Genomic DNA, 23,086 nt, shown 5'->3' on the forward strand with positions numbered 1-23,086 from the left:
GCGGCACGGTGGTGTAGTGGTTAGCACTGTCGCCTCACAGCAAGAAGGTTCTGGGTTCGAGCCCAGCGGCCGGCGAGGGCCTTTCTGTGTGGAGTTTGCATGTTCTACCCGTGTCTGCGTGGGTGTGCTCCGGTTTCCCCTACAGTCCAAAGACATGCAGGCAACCTGGCGACTTGTCCAGGGTGTACCACGCCTCTCACCCATATACCCTGCCCACACTAGGGATTTTGTACCGATACGAAACTACTTTCGTACCGCAGCACCTGTCCACACTAGCAACTATACCGGTACTGTAGCGGTATAACTGTATCGGTACGAAACCCACAAATGTATGGGTTTCGTACCGGTACAGTATTGGTACTGTAGCGCTTCGCTGTAGTGTGAACAGATGAAGCGTCTCTGTATCGATACAAATATAATGCGCATGCGCAAAGTCACACACCTCAATCGATGTCTTCGCTGAATAAAATAGTGAAGAACGGAGATTCGTTTTCTTTGTTTCTTTCTCAACTGCCTCGCGCGTTTTATACGATTCGACTGAATAAATGACCACCAGAAATACAGACTGTACATTGACAACAAAAAGCACACACACGTTGTTTCATCCATATGGAAGCCGAGAGAGGCCCTTCATATAATCCTTTTTTTTTATTCACCTCGTTATCCCAAGATAACAAGATAATTAATTCAGGATCTCAGTTGGTCGGGTTCAATGCCTGAACTGATGATCACATCATCAGTTTTTCTTTGGCTAATCAGACACAAGGTACGCACCACTCTTGCCAGAGCAGTTGGGGGTTAGGTGCCTTGCTCAAGGGCACTTAAGTCAATCCTGCTAGTCTGGGGAATCAAACCAGCAACCTTTTGGTCCCAAAGCTGTTTCTCTAACCATTAGGCCATGACTTCCCCCTCAAGGATCTCAAGAAAACAACACAACTAATTCGAGATCTCGAGAAAACAAAAGCATTATTTCGAGATCTCGAGAAAACAAAACAATTATTTCATGATCTTGAGTAAACAGCTGAGAAATGGTTCATTCAGGTGCGCCAAGAGACTTGTGATATGCTGACTTTGGGGCTATTTCTCATTCTGTATAGACGCAACTTTGGTCATTAGAATGTCTGGAATAATCGATCACCTAATAAGGCAATATTTTGATCAGGGGTTGATACAATGAGAAATTGCATTAAGTCTTTTAATAAGGGATAATTTCAAAATTAGTCCGCGGCACCTCCGCAGAAGACTGGCCCGGCTTTGTCTCTACCGACGGAGATACAGTGATCCAGCTGAGATCATGAAATAATTGTTTTGTTTTCTCGAGATCACGGAATAATTGTTTTGTTTTCTCGAGACCTCGAAATAACGGATGCCATATATTCTTGGAAGGAAGTTACTCGGTAACCACGGAAACATTTTGCACACGCGCATTTCAACTACCGTGAAAGAAAACCGCAAACATTTCTCGCTAGTGGGACAGATGCACTAAACTGTACTGGTATACTTTGTATCGATACAGTTATACCACTTTCGTACCGGTATAAGTGTGAACACACCAATAGTCAGCTGGGATAGGCTCCAGCTCGCCTGCGACCCTGTAGAACAGGATAAGCGGCTACAGATAATGGATGGATGGATGTTCTTCCAGAAATCAACAGCTGTCTGTAGTTCACACAAAAGAAAAACATGGTATGAGTATGAAACAAGTCAATACCCTCCATGTCCTTGCTGCTGAATATTTTATAAAATAAGAAATCCTCTGAAAATGTTCCGCTCTATAATGGAGAGCTCAAACAGCGATCAGTGTATATCATTTTATTTTTCCATTGTCAGATTGCTTATCTTTATGTGAAAGCCAAGCAAGACTGGAATCTTCTCACACAGCACAGCCTGCAGTTTAAGTCGAAATAAAGGATGGCAGAAAATTCCTCCTTCCTTCTACCCTGTTGTTCATGCGAAAGTGCAGTAGCAAATTCTCTGAATGCGTGGGCTCTTCTGGGGCGGAGGAGAACAGGGGGCTGCTTCCTCGCACGCTTTTTGACGCACCATTGTGTGCTTTATGACTTGTGACAGGGTGAAATCACTGTGCAGTGATTGACCCTGGTTCTTACAGTACTTGAATATGATGATGGCTGTTTCATGACTGGAATATCAAACTCCTCATCTCTCATCCTGCTCAGTGGAGTTAGTTGTAACACATTTGCTTTATAAACTATGTGCATAAAACAGAAATGTAAAAGAATTTATGACGGAAGATGTTTGCATTATGCTCAACGTCTCACGACATTATTCCAAAACTCCTGCTGCTACTTCATTTATCAGGCAGGATTTAATAAATAAGGTTATGCCTATTAAAATGACTAAAGTGTTTTTTTGGTACACAGTAGGAACAACTTCTTTAGCTCCTTTTCTGTTTAAAATGAACTGACATACAAAAGCACACGCTGAAATGCAGTGTTCTCTGTTCATCTCAGTTTTGAGAGTTTTACAGAACAATATGCTTCGGAATAATCAGGTTTTAACAACCACTCACAGAAAGTCAAACTGTGCAATTAACAACATAATCAAGTGCCACAGCCAATATGGCATTTTCTAGTTAGTGAAACAAGAGATATATTGATCAGTGACTGTCCGTGATTGATCCACTGATTGATCGGCTTGCTTCGGCATTTATCAGCTTGCTCGTGGCCTAAGTTCTTTGTGGCAGGTGCAATCAGAGGGCAGTCAGTTAAAGCCATTATGCAACTGTGTTTCTCTGTGACTGACTGTCAATCACCACTTCCCCCAATCACCCCATTATTTATTAGCAGTTACACTACAACCGCTAGTGTTTGATTTACAATAGACACCTGAACTAAGCGGCGGCACGGTGGTGTAGTGGTTAGCGCTGTCGCCTCACAGCAAGAAGGTCCTGGGTTCGAGCCCCGGGGCCGGCAAGGGCCTTTCTGTGTGGAGTTTGCATGTTCTCCCCGTGTCCGCGTGGGTTTCCTCCGGGTGCTCCGGTTTCCCCCACAGTCCAAAGACATGCAGGTTAACTGGTGACTTTAGGTTGACTTTAGGTTAACTGGTGACTTTAAATTGACCGTAGGTGTGAGTGGTTGTCTGTGTCTATGTGTCAGCCCTGTGATGACCTGGCGACTTGTCCAGGGTGTACCTTGCCTTTCGCCCGTAGTCAGCTGGGATAGGCTCCAGCTTGCCTGCGACCCTGTAGAAGGATAAAGTGGCTTGAGATAATGAGATGAGATGAGACCTGAACTAAGCGAAGTATTGTCACCTGAGTACTAACTACTGTTGTGTCTCTGTAGAATAGTTTAGAATAGAGACTAGCCATTCAGACAGTCCATCATCTGTTTACTCATACAGGAACGAGTGCTAAGAAAGTTTCTGGAAGCGGTACCTGCTCTGTTGACCACTCATGCCAAACCTTTTGACACATCCTGCTATCCGACGTGGAGCTGCTTCCTGGAGCACTTTCTCAGAAAAGGTGAAAACTACACCTACTGGTATCAAATACCATTGGACCTTCAACGTGTCTGTTTGTGATAGCTTCTGTCATCTCTCAGGTGGTGTGATTGAGGCTTACCCTCCTTCGGATAGCATGACCTGTATGACAGTGGATCTGCTAGTGGAGCCGGATGGAGGAGTACGCATGCTCTCATGTGGAGATCAGCTGCGTGGACCTGGTTTTCTGCATGTAGCAGGCTGCTCTGTACCACAGAGTTCTGTTTGCCCCGATGTCCTGTACTCCATCTGCATGCGGATGGGCAATGCCTGCCAGGAGCGGCATATCCTGGGCCATTTTTCCCTGGACCTGGTCACCTTCCTGGAGCCTGACACGCTGGAACAGCAGGTCAAAGATCCCCATTCAGATGAGACTTGTGATTGGCTTATATTTAAGTAATATTGACTGGTGTTGAGTGGTATATCAGATATATTCCATTCAGCTAGCATGATATTGAACGAGCCAGCCAATATTATTATTATTATTATTATTATTATTATTATACATACACACTCTCTTTTCCAGTTTTTCTATGTCCGTTGGTATGTTTTTCTCTTGTAAATATGCATGAAGAATATCTAATGAAGTTCTATAGACTGCCAAAGATTGCTATGTATATTCTGACCTTGTAGCCTTTCAGGTGTTCAGCATGTCTTTTTCTTTCCCGGTGAACAGAGAAATGCTTCTGCGCATGCGCAGCAGAAAACTCTCATTGAATAGTCGCATCAACTCTGACGTGTGACATGTTGTCTTGACAACCATGCAATATCGTAAACCATATTCAACACTCGCTCTCCATTGGGTAGAGTGGCGTAATGCACGTAAGATAAGCGATATGATAACAATATTGCATGCTATCAAACCAAATGAATGAAACCCGCTAGAAGGGAATAGAATACATATATTTTATTTACCAGCTTAAGGTCGGTCCGTATGGTGAAATACTGTGACCGAGGTCTTGAAAGTACTGACTGAGGCCCTCTGGGCCGAGGTCAGTATTCAAGGCTGAGGTCACGGTATTTCACCATACGGACCGACCTTAAGCTGGTAAATAATATATTTATTTTGTTCTTTACCAAATTCTAACAGAAAACGAGAGCACCCGAAAGGGAAAACCGAGCCGAGCCGCCATTTTGAATCCTCATTCACGGCTGTAATGCAAATTGCTTTCTCCTTGGTATACAAGTGCACTTCCATGGTCGGAAAAAAACTACATTTTGCCGCCTATGTAGTCCCCTATTTATACAAAACTGAGTCATTCAGGATTCAGCCATGTTTTTGCTCGGCGTTAGCAAATTACAGGTTTTCGGCGTTCTCCTGAAATGTTTTCTTTTATTTCTTCTTCCTCAGGGTAGTAAAACTCACTTTCACTGTGAACGCTGTCGTTATCTCTATCCACGATGTAAAATTAATGCTATTTTCCTGAGAAATGCTGGCAAAAATGTATAAGATTTTTGATAATCTTATAAATAAATCTTATAAAAAAAGATAAATGTTGACAAAAAATGCTACGTTTGTTGTTGTGAATGAGCGAGTCGCCAGAGGTCCGTAACCGGGGTCCGTAACTAGGGTCCATACCATAGGGTACGGACCCGCTCGCCAGCCAATCAGAGCGCAGGATCTGGAATGCAAAAAAATATATATATATGTTATTTACCAGCTGGGAGGTCCATATCGGGAAATACCGTGACCGAGGTCTTGAAAGTACTGACTGAGGCCCTCTGGGCCGAGGTCAGTATTCAAGGCCGAGGTCACAGTATTTGACCCTACGGACCGACCTTAAGCTGGTAAATAATATATTAATTTTTTTCTTTACCAAATTCTAACAGAAAATGAGAGCGCCCGAAAGGGAAAACCGAGCCGAGCCGCCATTTTGAATCCTCATTTACGGCTGTAATGGAAATTGCTTCCTCCTCGGTATACAAGTGCACTTTCATGGCAGGGAAAAAACTACATTTTGCCGCCTATGTAGTCCCCTATTTATACAAAACTGAGTCATTCAGGATTCAGCCATGTTTTTGCTCGGCGTTAGCAAATTACAGGTTTTAGCTTTCTCCTGAAATGTTTTCTTTTATTTCTTCTTCCTCAGGGTAGTAAAACTCACTTTCGCTGTGAACACTGTCGTTATCGCTATCCATGCTGTAAAATTAATGCTATTAGACTGAGAAATGCTGGCAAAAATTTATAAGATTTTTGATAATCTTATAAATAAATCTTATTAAAAAAAGATAAATGTTGACAAAAAATGCTACTATGTTTGTTGTTGTGAACAATCGAGTTGCCAGAGGTCCGTAACCGGGGTCCGTAACTGGGGTCCGTATCATAGGATACGGACCCGCTCGCCAGCCAATCAGAGTGCAGGATTTGATGGAAACCGGACCGCGAAAAAAATAAATGTTTTTATTCCATCAAAAAAGTGTCCTGTCTGTATAATAATTTCTGATATTAAGTTAGCCCAGATTAAAATAGTATCATTTACTAGTTTAAATAAATATTGCATTCTGTCACCAGCTCTTTTAAAGTACACTTGTCTGTTCATTTTTTTTTGGAAATAAGAGCACTCAGAGACACACTGATGAATTAATATGAACAACTGGTTTTACAGTCAGTGAAACAAGTCTTATTTGAAAGCTGAGGTCAGATATGTGGGTCTATCGAGTGAGTGCCTTTTTACTGCCGTTTTGGCTCTCACCTTGCTGCTATCAGTGCTCGGTCTACTGTGTTAGGAAAGAGATGTTACTGGGTAGATGGATGGCTCCTGGAGGGTTCCCTCCCATCTAATAAACTGTCAAGTCTTATTGTGTCAATAAACTAATTCCCCGTTTAGGGCCTTGGCCTCTGACCTTGTAATGTCTCAACCATGTGTTCATTTGTGTCTTGTCTAGTCATAGTCTCAGATCGTCAGATATAGCATTCTCTGGTAGTCTGTATTACTAACAAAACAAATAATATATTTTATTATTATTTTGTCACTGAATAATTTGCTATTCATCATAGTTCAGTGTTAGTGTTTATTTTGGGTTGCCATTAGTTATTAGTGCGTGATAATATTGGCTAATACATTACATTAGGATTCTATCAGCATTAATTGCTGTAAGTATGAATTACCCATAATGCATATGACCAGGGATACGTGACGAAGCTCGTATTACCACAAGTAAAGCTTGAGTTGAAGTTGTATGAATTCCGTGACACCTTTTTTTAATTTCATCCAGGGCTTTGAACCGGTTCAAGGAACGAAAACGAAAACCGGGAACTTTTTCTATTTCACATGGAACAGAAACGAAACCAGAAACTTTTATTATTTTTTATGTTCCGGAACAGAAACGCTTATTAAAAATAATGGTAACCGGTTAATACCGGTTTTTATTTCGTTCCTCAAAGTTTCCGTAGCCTACAAATAAAGTCATTCTTCTCCTGCGCAAGTTTCTATGACCCGCTGGGGTTCACTTCCTGTGTGACGTTCGCTGACTGAATGGAGAGAGCGGGAGGGTGGACTACTATCACGTCTCCACATCTTAAATAAGAGGTAAATATTGCAGTCTATCGTTATTCAAAAACGTCAATTTCAAACACGATATCAATATATTTGTCCACGTTAATGAGAGGCTCGTGAACATTAAATGACGTTAACCTCTGTTAGCCTATCAATGCATAGGGCCTGACTAGCCTTTGGTAACACACTAAACGAATTATCTTTCATTTTTGGCACTTTTTCTGTTTGTGTAGATGGGAAGACATACTGAGAATCCAAATCGCCAACATTTGAAATAATAATTGTTTTGAATTATTTCTTGTCTTATTTAATGAAGGTTGTAATAGAATTAGCCTACATTTGGCTTAAGCTGGATGAGACAGAGACATAATTTTATAGCCATTTGTTAAACAGCTGACAGGGAACGTAATTAACCATTCCGGGAACGAAATTTTTTTGTTCTAACCGGTTCGGGAACGTCTATTTAATGGTGGAACCCAAAACCGGAAACGTTAAAATTCCGTTTCTGTTCGGAACGAACCAATAGGAAAAAAATTCTGGTTCAAAGCCCTGATTTCATCTGTTATTGCCCAGGTTTACAATGTATTGCCTAAAAACACTGTGGTCGTCAGAAGTAGACTACAGGTATCTGTAGCTGGCATTTTAATAGCAACTAGTAAAAGCTAAATCATTCGTATCATTACAGTGCATGATAATTATCAGATGTAATTCCATCAATTTAAATATTTAAAATTATTTAAAATATGCTGATCTCTGACCAGCTGTCAGGCTTTACATGTACCACAGTCTGGTCTCATTGTTCCTCACTGCATTCAGTCTAACCTTCATGGCCACTAGAGGGCGAAGTATTGCACTCTCGTTTAATTGTCTGCATTTAAAAAGAGCCTCTAAATCCTTCTGCTATTTCCTAAATGTGTGTAAGGCCTGTTGAGAGATGGAAAGGCTGGTGGTTTAGAACACCAAAGCAGTGGTGTGTGGACTGCTCTTGTGGAGCGCATGGGGCAGGGGGGAGCTCCTTGATCTGATCTCCTCCAGTGTTAAAGGCATTAGAGCTTGGGGAAAAAAAGACATTTACTCAGTGCTGATGGATCCAAAAGCCCCCTGGAGAAGGCCTCTGCAGTCCATAGTAACCTGCAATGTGGGCTGCCATAATACACACATCCTTTAGAGGATTTTATCGCAGTGGTCTTGTTGTGCTGTGCAAATATTTGATACTTTAACAGTGCACTATACGATAGTGCAGTTCTGTGGAGAGTATCGCTAAAATGGACAGACACCATGCACCAGTAAATGTTTGACATTTACAGCGATAGTGTTCTGCTACGTTATGAGGTATATTTTAAACCACTGGGCAAGAAAACCTCCTTTTCTGCACATGAAAATGAATCAACTGGAATTCATGTATCGTTTTCTGTGAAAATGAGAGAATGGTTGTTGGGGTTTTTTTCCCCAGGTTTTTAGTCTGGTGAAATATAATCATCATGATTAAAAATGCACAAAGTGAATTTTTGATTCTCTGAGTGTTGATGAGAATGCAAAAGGAGCTCAGACAGAGAATTACATGTATTACAGTCCCATTTCTCTCAGCATGAAAGCGGGGGGAGCCCGGCCAGAGCAAACCTGTCTCTATTGGAACATCAATTTACATTCAAACCTGTTGCTAAAAGCTGGTGTATTTTTTAAAGGGATTCAAAGAGGTGGGGTGGGGGTGGGGATGGGGGGACATGTTTGCCCTTGTAGGCCTGCCTCACATTGTGTTTAAGAGGAGGCTCAGCTGCAGGATTGCAGTTTTTAATGAAAGCAAAGAGGCTATAGAAAACAGGTACAATCTGCGCGTATATATCAGACGCCTTTGTGGAAGCTGACAATGAGGCAGGCCCGGGTGATTCTTACAGACTGTCTAAATAGCTCTCTGGAGCCTAGTCCTTCACACAAACCCCCAGTATTAACTGTGGTCAGGAGAAATGCTTGGATCGATTCAGAAAAAAAAATACCTAGGTCCTTCTTTGAGCATGCTTGCAGGAGATGCAGGAAGGCACTTCGTCCAGGAAGGACGATATTTTAAAATGTAATCAATTTTGTCACTCAGGTATAATATATTAACATGGTTCATCATAATGGTTTCCCTCGCTGAAATATAAGATGTTTAAAATGTCTAGCATGTAGGACAAATAATACTTTCATGACCTTCATGCTTAGAAAAGGTATACTACAGATTGTATTGTGCTTATTATTTCAGTCTTGGTACAGACAGTCTCCCCAGTAGTATAGATCCATGTCCACAGAGTGGCTTCAGTTTAGGGTTAAGCTTATGGAATGAGAGAACTCATGCAATAAGATGCGACCCAGCTCTAGTGAGCCCCGATTAAAAGCACTGGGGGCAGAGTTCAGACGCTGGGCTGCCATTTGCATTCCCTGGCAGGAGCGTTTAACTTGACAAATAGAGACGACGGAGAGGCTGCCAACTGCCACTTAGTTATTAACAACTCTTTCACTGGTGATTTATTTCCCACTGTTTGAAAAGGGGCATAGCTATTAGTTTATTATCAGGGAAAATTAGCCCTGTTTAAGAATAAGGCCACGATGGGGCTTGACCCCTTAATATCCTTATAATGACGCCATTAACCATACAGATGTGGAGAGAGTAGCCCATCAGGCGGTAGATACACTGTTATACAGACTCGTGCCATGCTCTTGTTCCGTCTCTCTGTCTCTCACTCGCACATGCACACGGTGGGGGCGTTTTTATGTTCTGTAGCTCACACATAAAGCAACCCATTCTCAACATTAATATAGTCCTTTAGTTCACAAAGCTGAATCCGTGAAGCACACCAGGGCGTCCGTGATTTATTTATTTATTTTATTAAGTTGTTACATTGATGGAAATCACAGCCAATCATTATAAAAGCTATTACATTTATTATTGAGTTCTTATAGTTATAAGCCTCTTTGAGCGTCATTTGAGTTGAATGGGTTTAATCCAAACCTCAATCGCTTTAAAACTCATCAGTCTGTAAATAATGTCAAATCACACCTAATGTGTTCTGTCAGTGGCAAGTTCAGGAATTAATTTATTTTACACGTAAAGGCATTCCTGACGACAGTACTGTGACATTTCTGTGTCACAGCCAATGTTATGGAGTTACTGAGTGTTAGAAATCCTCATTTTGGCATTCGATGGTTATAATGCTATGCATGTGTGCGTGTTTTTTGTATGTATGTGTATTTCTAGGTGTGGGCTGTTGATCTGGATCTAGGCTACAGTAACCAGCTGGCTATGACCCAGATCATGCTCCATATGACGGGGGGAACACTGGACTGCCACGCGGGTCGTCTGGAGGTTTCTTCTCCAGTCCGAAACAACAAACCCACCGCACACCAGAGAGCTCCAACAGCTAATGCTGTACTTATCTTCCTGTTTGCATTTAGCGCTCTGTTAGGAATAATCTACTACATTTCATAATTGTATCAAGCGGTCAGGTGAATGATGTTGCTATTTCAGTTGATCAAGTGGCTTTGGCACAAGTTAGTTAAACCGTGCCGAACTGGAGGAAAAATTTATACATTAGGGTTGTTAAACATGGCTGTGTAGCACAGGAATGTAATTATCCAGCATCTGTTGCCAGTGAGTGGACTAGAGAGCAATAACAGTCCTGCCAACCGGATATTATCTCTATATATCACTGCATCTATAAAGAGTGATCAGATGAAGGTTTGTTGTTTTATTTTTGTTAAATACAACTAAACACTGTAATTATGCTTTGGACCTGATTGGTGTTTAGATGTTAAATTCATTAACATTTTGATAGATGAGCCTAAATAATCAACCCATTAATAATTCATACAGCATTCATTATGCATGTGTATGCATGCCTGAGCACCTCATCAACCTGATGCCGGCCCCCTAAACAATAGACTTTCTTTATTAGCAGCAAGCCCAAGTTTACGCTTGTTAATCTGAGACTTGTATTATTTTATCAAACATTCATTTAGTTTGTGTATGGATGTGTGTGGCTTGGTGTATTTCCTGGCCTTGCTCTTGGTTAATAGCTCTAGCTTTGGCCATCACTTGAGGCCTGAATATTATAAACACAATTAAATCCCGGCTGGAAAGTCTCTTTATTGTTGGACGAGGACAGTGCCTTTGACAGCTGAAAGCACAGCTCTATTGGAAAGAATTGCATAGCCTCTCTAGAGTGTACCCAAGGCCATTGCTCGTACCTTACCTCTGTCAGAGAGAATATGCTTCATGCCTGCTCAGGGTCCTCAGAGTACAGCCACTCTCAACTAATCAGCTCCTATAGCGTGCTTTCAGAAACATCATTTAGCTGCTCTTGCTGTGAGCATGATTGTCTGTCTGAGGATTGTGCTTAAACTTATAATCCAGGAATTCCCTTCCCAAACTCCCGATCCAGCTTCATGACAAATAAAAACATTTTGCCAAACGTGGGCCTATGATACTTTACTATTGCAAGCACCCAGAGGTGGACAGTAACGAAGTATATTTACTTGAGTGCTGTACTTAAGTACACTTTTTGAGTATCTGTACTTTACTTGAGTATTTTTTTGAAAACTTCTGACTTTAACTTCACTACATTTGAAAGACAAATATCGTACTTTTCACTCCACTACATTTCTATCAAGGTCCTCGTTACTCGCTACTACGAAGCAGCTTTGAAAGTGGATATTTTTTTCTTTTTTTTTTTCTAAAATGTGATCGTTTTTTTCACAGGTGACACTGAGACAGTCTATCAGTAACCACTAGGGTCACGTCACGTCCGCAGACTGGATAAAATCAAGTTCAGTGACTCCTCAGCAGCATTATTTAACTCGATCAGTTGATGGCAGAATGGAAGGAAACGGTTCTTCTGGGGAACGCACACACCCATGGCTATAACTAGAACCCATGTTTCAGTTTTCTAAAAGGATTAAAGAGTCATTTAATTTTAAATGTTTGCTTTGTTTGCCGAAAACAAACCACATCACGGCCTACAAAAACTCGCCATCCAACCTGCAGAAGCATATTGAAGTATATAAATGTTTTATTCCAAGAGAAAGCTTGCAGTGAAGTTGTCTGTGCTTTTAGAGCTAGCGATAACGTTGCAATAGCTGTGCAGTCTGGTTAGTCAAATGACTTTCTATGGATTTGCTCGCCAAGTTGCCATAGCCTTGTCCACGGCTAATGTTGACACATAGCTAGTTAACTTGGACACTGTTAGTTACAGTAGCGTGTAAAAATGGAGTTATGCTAACATGAATAAGGTTAACTTATCTGAAGTCCTTTCAGAAATACATTTTAGCATAATCTTACCAAATAAATAGAATGTAGAAATCTTTCTTTTCTAGTAGCATTAGCTACCCAATATGGTTTAGAGTTGGAAAAGAGTTTGCAAGCATGTCAGGTGGAGTTTCACTGACTAGCTAGCTTAACGTTAAACCGCCATGATGGCACAGCATACGCTCATTTTGTGAATTTATATTTCTGTCTTTGGTAACGGCATTAGGTTTTGTAAGCGTTTTGGCAATAATACAACGATGTGTTGACAGAAAATGTACTTTTAATACTTAAGTATTTTTAAAAGCAAGTACTTCAGTACTTTAACTTAAGTAAAATTTTGACTGGACAACTTTCACTTGTATCGGAGTAACATTTGACCAGTGGGATCTGTACTTTGACTTAAGTAATGAAGTTGGGTACTTTGTCCGTCTCTGCAAGCACCATGTCAGTCGGCATTTAAGAAGTGGTTCAATTAATTCCTCGTCATGCAAGCATCCACCCATTATCTGAAGCCGCTTATCCTGTACAGGCATGGAGCCTATCCCAGCTGACTATGGGTGAGAGGCGGGGTACACCCTGGACAAGTCACCAGGTCATCGCAGGGCTGATTCATAGAGACAAACAAACAATCATTCACACCTACGGTCAATTTAGAGCTACCAATTAGCCTAACCTACATGTCTTTGGACTGTGGGGGAAACCGGAGCACCCGGAGGAAACCCATACAGACACGGGGAGAACATGCAAACTCTGCACAGAAAGGCCCTTGTCGGCCGCTGGGCTCGAACCCAGAACCTTCTTGCTGTGAGGTGACGGCGCTAACCACTATACCACCATGCCGCCTCATGCAAACATCTCATTATCTCTAGCCGCTTTATCCTGTTCTACAGGGTCGCAGGCAAGCTGGAGCCTATCCCAGCTGACTATGGGTGAAAGGCGGGGTACACCCTGGACAAGTCGCCAGGTCATCACAGGGCTGACACATAGACACAGACAACCATTCACACTCACATTCACACCTACGGTCAACCTAGAGTCACCAGTTAACCTAACCTGCATGTCTTTGGACTGTGGGGGAAACCGGAGCACCCGGAGGAAACCCACGCGGACACGGGGAGAACATGCAAACTCCGCACAGAAAGGCCCTCGTCGGTCATGGGGCTCGAACCCGGACCTTCTTGCTGTGAGGCGACAGTGCTAACCACTACACCACCGTGCCGCCCTCATGCAAACATATCTACAATAAAATGTGTTATTTACATGATGAGTGATTAGTGATGTAGTGCTTTCTTTGCGTTTGTGTCTTCTCAGCCAGCAAGAGCAACAAGTCATTTTGCAGTGATGAGCAGCCGGCTCTTTCATACCAACCTCCCTCTAGTCCATTACAGCATGTTCTTCCAGATGTGCAAGGCACACGGTATCGGATTTGACATCAAGGTAAAACCTCTGTGCTTTTTCTGATTATACATTAGTACCAGTAATTACTGAGAGTCAAACAACTGCATTGCCATTGTAGCCTGTCACTTTGCTTGGTATCCATTAACATCATCCACATAAAGATTTCATTTCCACCGTATGACTGAAAAAGATGATGTTCACCGAGTGCTCACCAAAATTTCAGGAACGGGAAGGCTCTGTGTTTGCGCTCCATGACAGTGAAGAAAGGAGCAGTCTTGGTATGGTGTAAGTTACCACAGATGTACTTTAAGCCCTTATCGTTCGTTAACCACTGTTCTGTATAGACCCCATGGAAGTATCTTCCTTTTCTATCTCTTTTTCCTCCTGTGCTTATTCTCTCTTATCATTCACTGTATTTACAACTATCAGCTTTCTCCAAGGACTTAATTTACCACCTTCACATTTCACTGCAAATGCCTCAAATTAAAAGTATAGTCCCACAATATACTGCCAAGCACAATTAAACGCATCCATCACTCCTGTTCTATGGCTAACCATTCAAGCTCTGCTTCTCTTTCCCTTGTCTCTCTCTGAAGAACAACAGCCCTCTTTAAGCCTGAGAGCTCTCATTAAGCTCCCAGCAGCCCCGGCAGTCAAACAAGGTGATTTTGTTTCTAGTTTTCCGTCTGATGGCAGTAGATGGGGATCATTAGTAAGCTCGTTTGTCTCTGCATCTCGTTAACAGAACAATCTCACCAGATCTCCAGGGAGCGCTGCTGACCTTTGCTCGCAACCTTACTGTCATTCATCAAGAAATATCAGCTCCAAATATGCAAGGAGAGACCAATTTTAAGGTGCAGTGTTAATGAACTAATGATTGTGCGCTTTTTTCCCCCGAATTGAACCTCTCTTCTAAACATGAAACCTGTTAATGGCATCCTTTACACACTTTAATCATCCATTAAACACTGTCTTGTCATGAGACCACTGAAGTATCTTTGGCTGTTAGGAGAGTCAAGGAAACAAAAGTTTTGATTGGTACAACCAAGCACCAATTACATTCACATATTTGAATTAAATTTTATCCCTCTGGAAATGCTTTGCTTTTCAATTAGCTATTTAGAGTGATAAGCGCACTGTGAGATAATAACTAGACTCTCTCATAGCCTTGGGAACAATCAGTGGAGAACTTGAAGCTGTTCCATTTACAATATTGTTTCTTTGAGAACAAGCGCAGGCATTTTGAGATTTGAGCATGTCTGTTTATGGTATGTTAACCATTCAATTCAACATTATGGTTTTTGGTGCGTCGTTCTTTCAATTTCAAAAACGATAACATTAAATAACATAACACTATCCTGCAAGTATTATGTTATTTGCACCCTATTTTTAAAAAGAGTTTGTTACAGTGTATCTCATAACCTATATTACAAAACAGATGTTCTTATTTTGGTATATTTGTTCTTTAAAAAGTAAAGCTCCCTATTTTAAAAATCTTGCAGCATATTTCATTTCAAGCACACTGCCACTATATACGCTACCATTCAAAAGTTTGGGGTCACTTTGAAATGTCCTTATTTTTGAAAGAAAAGCACTGTTCTTTTCAATGAAGATCACTTTAAACTAATCAGAAATCCACTCTATACATTGCTAATGTGGTAAATGACTATTCTAGCTGCAAATGTCTGGTTTTTGGTGCAATATCTCCATAGGTGTATAGAGGCCCATTTCCAGCAACTCTCACTCCAGTGTTCTAATGGTACAATGTGTTTGCTCATTGCCTCAGAAGGCTAATGGATGATTAGAAAACCCTTGTACAATCATGTTAGCACAGCTGAAAACAGTTGAGCTCTTTATGGCCCTTTTCCACTACCCTTTTTCAGCTCACTTCAGCTCGCTTCAGCTCACTTCAGCCCGACACGGCTCGCGTTTCGACTACCAAAAACCAGCACGACTCAGCTCGTTTCAGCCCTGCTTAGCCCCTAAAACCCGCACCGTTTTGGAGTGGGGCTGAAGCGAGCCAAACCGTGCCGACTGAGGTTGGGGGCGTGAGCAGACACTCCCCTGTGCACTGATTGGTGAGGAGGCGTGTCCTCACATGCCCACACACGCCCCGCGAGCGCGCTGGGATCTGTAAACACCGCAAACCCGGAAGGAGAATAATTATGAATTACGAGAATTTCTGAAGCCTTATGCGCCTCGCCTCATCTATACGCTCTTGCCAGTATCTGTTGGCGTTGTCGGTGACAACAAGCCACAGCACCAAGACCAGCAACACTAACGACTCCATGTCCTCCATGTTTATTGTTTACTATCCGGGTCGTGAGACTACCGCTTAAAAGCTCACTGAATCAGTGACATACAGAGCATCGTGGACGAGTTCGCGGAGCGCAAGGCTCGTCGTATGCCCTTCAAATAATGCGCGCAGTATAGGCTATTGATGTTTTATTATGAGCCATGTACAGTATGTCGCCTAATGTTTTTTTGTTTCTGAGTTACATGTTCGTTTGAAGGACTTAATGTACAAAATAACATAGTTGCACCCCGTAGTGTTGAAATTGGTAAACACAGTGCATTCAGTGAGGTTTGCACTGCCCTCCTTTTATTTCTGACTCTTCCTGTCACCGTTGCAACCTCTGAGCGCTCATTCGTATGCCCTTCAAATAATGTGCGCAGTATAGGCTATTGCTGTTTTATTATGAGCCATGTACAGTATCCTAATGTTTTTTGTTTCTGAGTTACATGTTCGTTTGAAGGACTTGATGTACTAAATAACATAGTTGCACCCGGTAGTGTTGAAATTGGTAAACACCGCAGTTGCGGACATTTTGTAGCCTAAAATGATATGATAAGCTTTAATAAAGGGCCCGGTCATTTGCCCCGCCCCCGGCCCGGCTCTGACTTGTTCCGCCACTGTCACTGATGTCACTGTTTGCGCTGCTTAACGACATCACGTGACGTCCACCCACTTTCGCTAACTCCACCCAATGTGTCCACCCACTTCCAGCCAGCACGGTTCAGCGCGGTTGTAGTCGAAATGCAACTCCAACAGCCCCGCTCAGCTCGACTCAGCTCGACTCGGCACGGCACGGCTCAGCCGCGTTTGTAGTGGAAAAGCGGCATTAGAGAAGCTATAAAACTGACCTTCCTTTGAGCAGATTGAGTTTCTGGAGCATCACATTTGTGGGGTCGATTAAATGCTCAAAATGGCCAGAAAAATGTCTTGACTATATTTTCTATTCATTTTACAACTTATGGTGGGAAATAAAAGTGCGACTTTTCATGGAAAACACAAAATTGTCTGGGTGACCCCAAACTTTTGAACGGTAGTGTATATTGTATAATATATTGTGATGTCACATTTCAAATGTTGTTATTACAGAATACTTTCATACCAATATACGCTCACTGGCCACTTTTAATAGGAACTTGTTCTTGATTCTTGGCTGGCAGGAGTGGAACCCAATGTGGTCTTCTGCTGTTGCATGCTGAGATGCTTTTCTGCTCACCACGGTTGTAAAGAGTGATTTATATGAGTTGCTGTATCCTTCCTGGCAGCTCAAACCAATCTGGCCATTTTCCTCTGATCTCTCTTATCAACAAGACATTTTCACCCACAGAACTGTCGCTCACTCAATGTTTTTTGTTTTTCGCACCATTCTGTGTAAACTCTTGAGACTGTTGTGTGTGAAAACCCCAGGAGATCAGCAGTTTCTGAAATCCTCAAACCAGTCCATCTGGCACCAACACCCATGCCACAGTGAAAGTCACAGAGGTCACAATTTTCCCATTCTGATGTTTGAAGTGAACATTAACTGAAGCTCTTGATTTGTATCTGTATGATTTTATGCATTGTGCTGCTATCAAGGGATTGGCTGATTAGAGAACTGCATAAAACAGCAGGTGTATGGGTGTACTTAATAAAGTGGCCAGTGAGTGTATAGACACACCACTCGGAATGTCTGTTTAGTCAAGAATGGTGCTGTTGTTACAATCAAATTTCTCACAATATAGTATTATTAGTATTAGGACTATAAGTGTATTATAATAGTATTGACAGTAGCAGAGCTTCCCGTGCATGGAGCCCCATACTTAAGAGAAATGCATCGACCTGATTTTTGACGGCTTGACCGTACGACGTCTGTCCGTCCGTCCGTCCATCCGTCCGTCCGTGTACCACCACAGGGAACCCGGTCATAAGTGCAAGGCAACGTATCTCATAAACACATGACCACCAGACAACGAAATTTGTATCTTTATTGGCATAAGATGGATGGGTTTTTATCCAGTGCTTATTTTTAATTTGCTTTTTAAAAAAAAAGTGGGATTATTTACTAACACGTTTTACAGAAAATATTCATGACAGCTGCATATAAAACCAGTTAAAACAGTTTTATTAGTCCACTAGCTTGTTGGACAGTTGACAGTTTGTGTCATGTAAGGGCGATAGACGGACGTAAGTGCAGGAAGAGTTTTATTGAAAACACGCAAGCAAACAGATCCAAATTGGAGACAAAGGCAGAGTCGAAAAACAGGCAGGGGTCAAGTGGCTGTGCGCCTATTATTCTATTCAGGTTGATTTTGTGCTCTTGCAAATATTTTCCTCATACACTCATCAGGAGTTCCGCTTTCAGGCAGTGCCTCAATATCTATATTAAATATTTTTATATGTACTGAATTGTTTGAGTCCTTTCTTGTTTGCCATAGTGATGGATAGCTTGACGGACGAAGTGAGGCAAGAGTCACCATGGAACATGATGTTTGCGGATGATATTGTGATATGTGGTGAAAGTAGAAAGGAGGTTGAGTTGGGTTTGGAGAGATGGAGGTATGCATTGGAACGAAGAGGAATGAAGGTGAGCAGTAGCAAAACAGAATACATGTGCATCAATGAGAATGGGGATGAGAGTGTAGTGAAGATGCAAGGAGTAGACGTAAAGAAAGTTGGTGAATTCAAGTACCTGGGGTCAACTGTGCAGGAAAATGGGGGCTGCGATAGTGAGGTGAGAAAGAGAGTGCAGGCAGGGTGGAGCAGTTGGAGAAGGATTTCAGGAGTCATTTGTGATAGGAAAGTCCCAGCAAAAGTGAAAGGTAAGATGTATAAGACAGTAGTGAGACCAGCTGTGACGTATGGATTGGAGACCGTACCCTTAACGAAGAGACAGGAGGCAAAGTTGGAGGTGGTGGAGTTGAGGATGTTAAGGTTTGTGATGGGAGGTTGGACAGGATAAGGAACGAGCACATCAGAGGGACGGCACATGTGGAGAGCTTGGGAATTAAGCTAAGAGAGATGAGACTGAGATGGTATGGGCACATCCTGAGAAGAGATGCAGAGCATGTTGGAAGGAGAATGTTGAGGATGGAGCTGCCAGGCAAACGAAAACGAGGAAGGCCAAAGAGGAGATACATGGATGTGGTGAGAGAGGACATGAAAGTGGCAGGTGTGGTAGAGAAGGATGAGGAAGACAGGGAGCAATGGAGATGAAAGATCTGCTGTGGCGACCCCTAATCGGAAGCAGCCAAAAGAAGAAGATGTACTGAATTGTTTGTCAGCTGCACAGAAATTATGATTATTAGACAATAGTTATTTGAGGTATTGTGTGTGTGCTTTTTTTAATTCTTTTTTTTTTTTTTTTTAACAGGACCTGATTAAGAATATCATGGAGGTGCTGGATGTAATCACCCAGAACACTGAAAAGGAGCGCAAAGAAAAGAAGAAAAGTGCATATGTTTAACTTTTCCTCTTCCAGTTAAGCTCTACAAATTCACTGCACGTCTGCACCGACTACTCCAAGTTATGATGCCATACAAATGCCATGTATATTCCCCCTATGCATAGAGTGTAAATACAGTATGAATAATATGAAGATAAAATGGCAAATCACATTTTAGTGAACTGCTATGTAATCTGAATGAAATCCTAAATGCTGGTGGTAGTGAATGTCAGTGTTTAGCAAAAATATGACCATGTTGGGTTGATTTCAGTCAGGAGAGAGAGAGAGAGAGAAAGTAAATCTTATTACATGACTGGTGAATTTGTCAAAATGTGCTTTGTGTAAGCGTTGTTTTACAATCAGGGTACGCAAGCTAAAAATCACATTTAACACTTATTATCTTCAATATCAAAAGGCTTGACTAAATAAACTTGGTTGTTTATTGTAGCCCTGTGATCGCTCTATTTACCATGCAAAAAAAATTTGGTGATGACGTTATTTTTGGTGAATGTATGGCAATATATGTCATATTTAGCAAAATTACTCGTGTCATTTAGAAAAAGTGCTTTTTTGACCACAGGTAGCTCCAAAAGGGATGCACTTACATCATTCTTTATACCATAAAACACATATTTGGTTCCATATCATTGGAAACATAGTTAAGTTTTAATGTTGAATGCCAGTAAGTTTTCAGACTATTTTGATCAAATTAGTATGCAATTGTGTCAAAAAAATGTCCTCTCCGAGACAGCTAATTTTTCAATATAAAATAACATATCTAAAATGATTATTTTCATCCTAAAATGTGGTCAAGATATTGGGACATAAATATTAGAGACAACTAACACAAAGCTTACAGCCTTATATTCAGTGATGGGAATAACGGCGTTAGAAATAAACGGCGTTACTAACGGCATTACTTTTTTTAGTAACGAGTAATCTAACTAATTACTTTTTACATCGTTATAACGCCGTTCCCGTTACTTACAATAAAATACTATGCGTTACTTTATTAAAGCTGTTCTCATCTGGCACGCTGCTCGTTCAGCCTTTCTTTCCTCTGCTTTAGTGTGGGGCGGGGAGACACGAGACAACGGCACAGTAAGCCAATCAGAGTAGATTTGGACAACATACGTAGGTAGGCCACGCCTACTGCACTACTGCGCGCTCTTTCAATCGGAAGACACAGCGATGGCGCGCGGTCAGCCCAGCACTGCGCTTTCACACTGGAAATACAGCCAGGACTTTTCATTACTTGAAATAAAAGGCAAGAGTGTTTACGTGCAATGCACATTATGTCGAGGAACAAAGCGTTTGTCCTCGTCAGTGGCCAGTAATTAGTAACAATTTTAATAACTACAAAAATATATTACATTTGATAGATGTCTTATCTCACATTGTCCCACAAAAATATTAATATCTCATCTCATTATCTCTAGCCGCTTTATCCTTCTACAGGGTCGCAGGCAAGCTGGAGCCTATCCCAGCTGACTATGGGCGAAAGGCGGGGTACACCCTGGACAAGTCGCCAGGTCATCACAGGGCTGACACATAGACACAGACAACCATTCACACTCACACCTACGGTCAATTTAGAGTCACCAGTTAACCTAACCTGCATGTCTTTGGACTGTGGGGGAAACCGGAGCACCCGGAGGAAACCCACGCGGACACGGGGAGAACATGCAAACTCCACACAGAAAGGCCCTCACCGGCCCCGGGGCTCGAACCCAGGACCTTCTTGCTGTGAGGCGACAGCGCTAACCACTACACCACCGTGCCGCCCAAATATTAATATAGTGTAGATAACGTTACTAATTGGTTCTGTTAAGTGTCCATTTCAGTCATTAAACACATTTAACATTCACTTTTATTATGATTACACTAATTGAATTTGATTTTTTTTTTTTGAGGGGGAACAAAATGTAACGGAATAATTACTTTCCCTGGTAATTAGTTACTTTTATGACAAAGTAACTCCGTTACTAACTCAGTTACTTTTTGGGAAAAGTAACTAGTAACTATAACTAATTACTTTTTGAAAGTAACGTGCCCAACACTGCTTATATTTAAAAGCACTATGGAAGTAGTGGATTCTGAATTGTCAAAAAAAAAAAAGTCCTCTCCGAGAATCACTTCATTTGTTTCTCCCATCTTATAGCAGATTACACAAAACTACCATATACACATGTCAAAAAATGACCTGAAATCTGTTCTTTAACTTGTCCTTCACTTAAAAACTGGTACAAGAACCAGTTTGAATTGATTTGAATTGTGACACAAACTTTGTACCCTGATTGTAAAACAACCCTTAACACAGATGCCTCCTCAATAACACGTGCATAAATGGCAAAAAGCATTCAGATACAACTGTTACTAACTTAAACCGAAAGAGAAACGTAAATAACTACGTATTATAACCTACGGAAGCCGAGAGAGGCCCTTCATATAATCCTTTTTTTTATTCACCTTGTTATCCCGAGATAACGACCTAATTAATTCAGGATCTCGAGAAAACAACACAACTAATTCGAGATCTCGAGAAAACAAAACAATTATTTCATGATCTCGAGTAAACAGCTGAGAAATGGTTCATTCAGGTGCGCCAAGAGACGTGTGATATGCTGACTTTGGAGCTATTTCTCATTCTGTATAGACGCAACTTTGGTCATTAGAATGTCTGGAACGGGTCGGCAATCCTAGGCACGCGTGCCACAACTGGCACGCCGAGGAATTTCCAGTGGCACACTGACGATGATACACAAACCTAATTATTCAACACATTAAAAATGTTCAAACGTCATCTTGAACTGTCATTGGCTGTTGCATGGCAAGCCTGCTCTTTTAGCTAGCCTGGGCCCGCCCATCCTAAGTGTGACGCAACAAGTTGCATTAGCCAGACTATCTTTTAGCATGACTTCACAACAATATAGCGCCCCCCTCCCAGTGTTGCCAGATACTGCTGACGTTTTTCAGCCCAAAATATGTTCAAAACCCACCAAAATGCACTTAAAACCGCCCAATCTGGCAACACTTCCTCCTCCCCATATTTCTCACAAGATGGGCCCACTTGATGCAGCAGTTGCGCTAAGATGGCAAAGAAGCCAGCAGTTCGGGCTTTCCTCTCCTCGTGGACCAAAGAATATGGGTTCGTTTCTCAGAGGGACCGTGCTGTGTGCACGTTGTGTTTTGAAAGTGTTGTGTTTCGAGCATCCAGTGTTAAACGTCATTTCGAGGCAAAGCACGGAAAGACTTTCAAAGATCAGGCAGATAGGGATGAATCGCTCTCACGCGCAGTGTGCAGATATGGGAAGCAAGCCCATACTTTAACAGTCTTTGCCTCAGCTAAAAACAATGCCACTGAAGCTAGCTATATAATTCCTCACTGCATAGCTAAACATGGAAAGCCATTCACAGACGGTGAATACATTAAAGGTGGGGTATGAGATTTTGGAATAACGGTTCCCGCAAGCCGTATTTTGAAAAGAAACACGCCCGCCCTCGCCATGCTCCCACCCCCCGCGTCTCCACCCCTCCTCCCCCTTATAAAGCCTGAGAAAATCGGCCTTTATAATGGGTGTCTATTGCGTTACACACCAGTGGAGCAGAGTGTAGAGAGCTTGGAAAAATAGCTCAAACTTTCTCATTTAAACTGTGTTTTCAGCCCCAATTTTCACTCCACACACATAATTTTCTCAAAA

General features: G+C 41.8%; 1 protein-coding gene across 1 annotated transcript in view; it reads left to right on the plus strand.

Moving 5' to 3' along the window:
- Positions 1-19,406, plus strand: part of iqch (IQ motif containing H) — a 96,765-nt gene extending 77,359 nt beyond the window's left edge. Inside the window, 7 exon segments of the mRNA XM_060924367.1 lie at positions 3,361-3,481; positions 3,561-3,847; positions 10,228-10,380; positions 13,585-13,710; positions 13,895-13,956; positions 14,417-14,525; positions 19,314-19,406. Of these exon segments, the coding sequence (XP_060780350.1) occupies positions 3,361-3,481; positions 3,561-3,847; positions 10,228-10,380; positions 13,585-13,710; positions 13,895-13,956; positions 14,417-14,525; positions 19,314-19,406 (951 nt within the window).
- The last annotated feature ends 3,680 nt before the right edge of the window (positions 19,407-23,086 follow it).

The sequence above is a fragment of the Neoarius graeffei genome, chromosome 6 (assembly GCF_027579695.1).
Source record: "Neoarius graeffei isolate fNeoGra1 chromosome 6, fNeoGra1.pri, whole genome shotgun sequence".
Classification (NCBI taxonomy): Eukaryota; Metazoa; Chordata; class Actinopteri; order Siluriformes; family Ariidae; genus Neoarius; species Neoarius graeffei.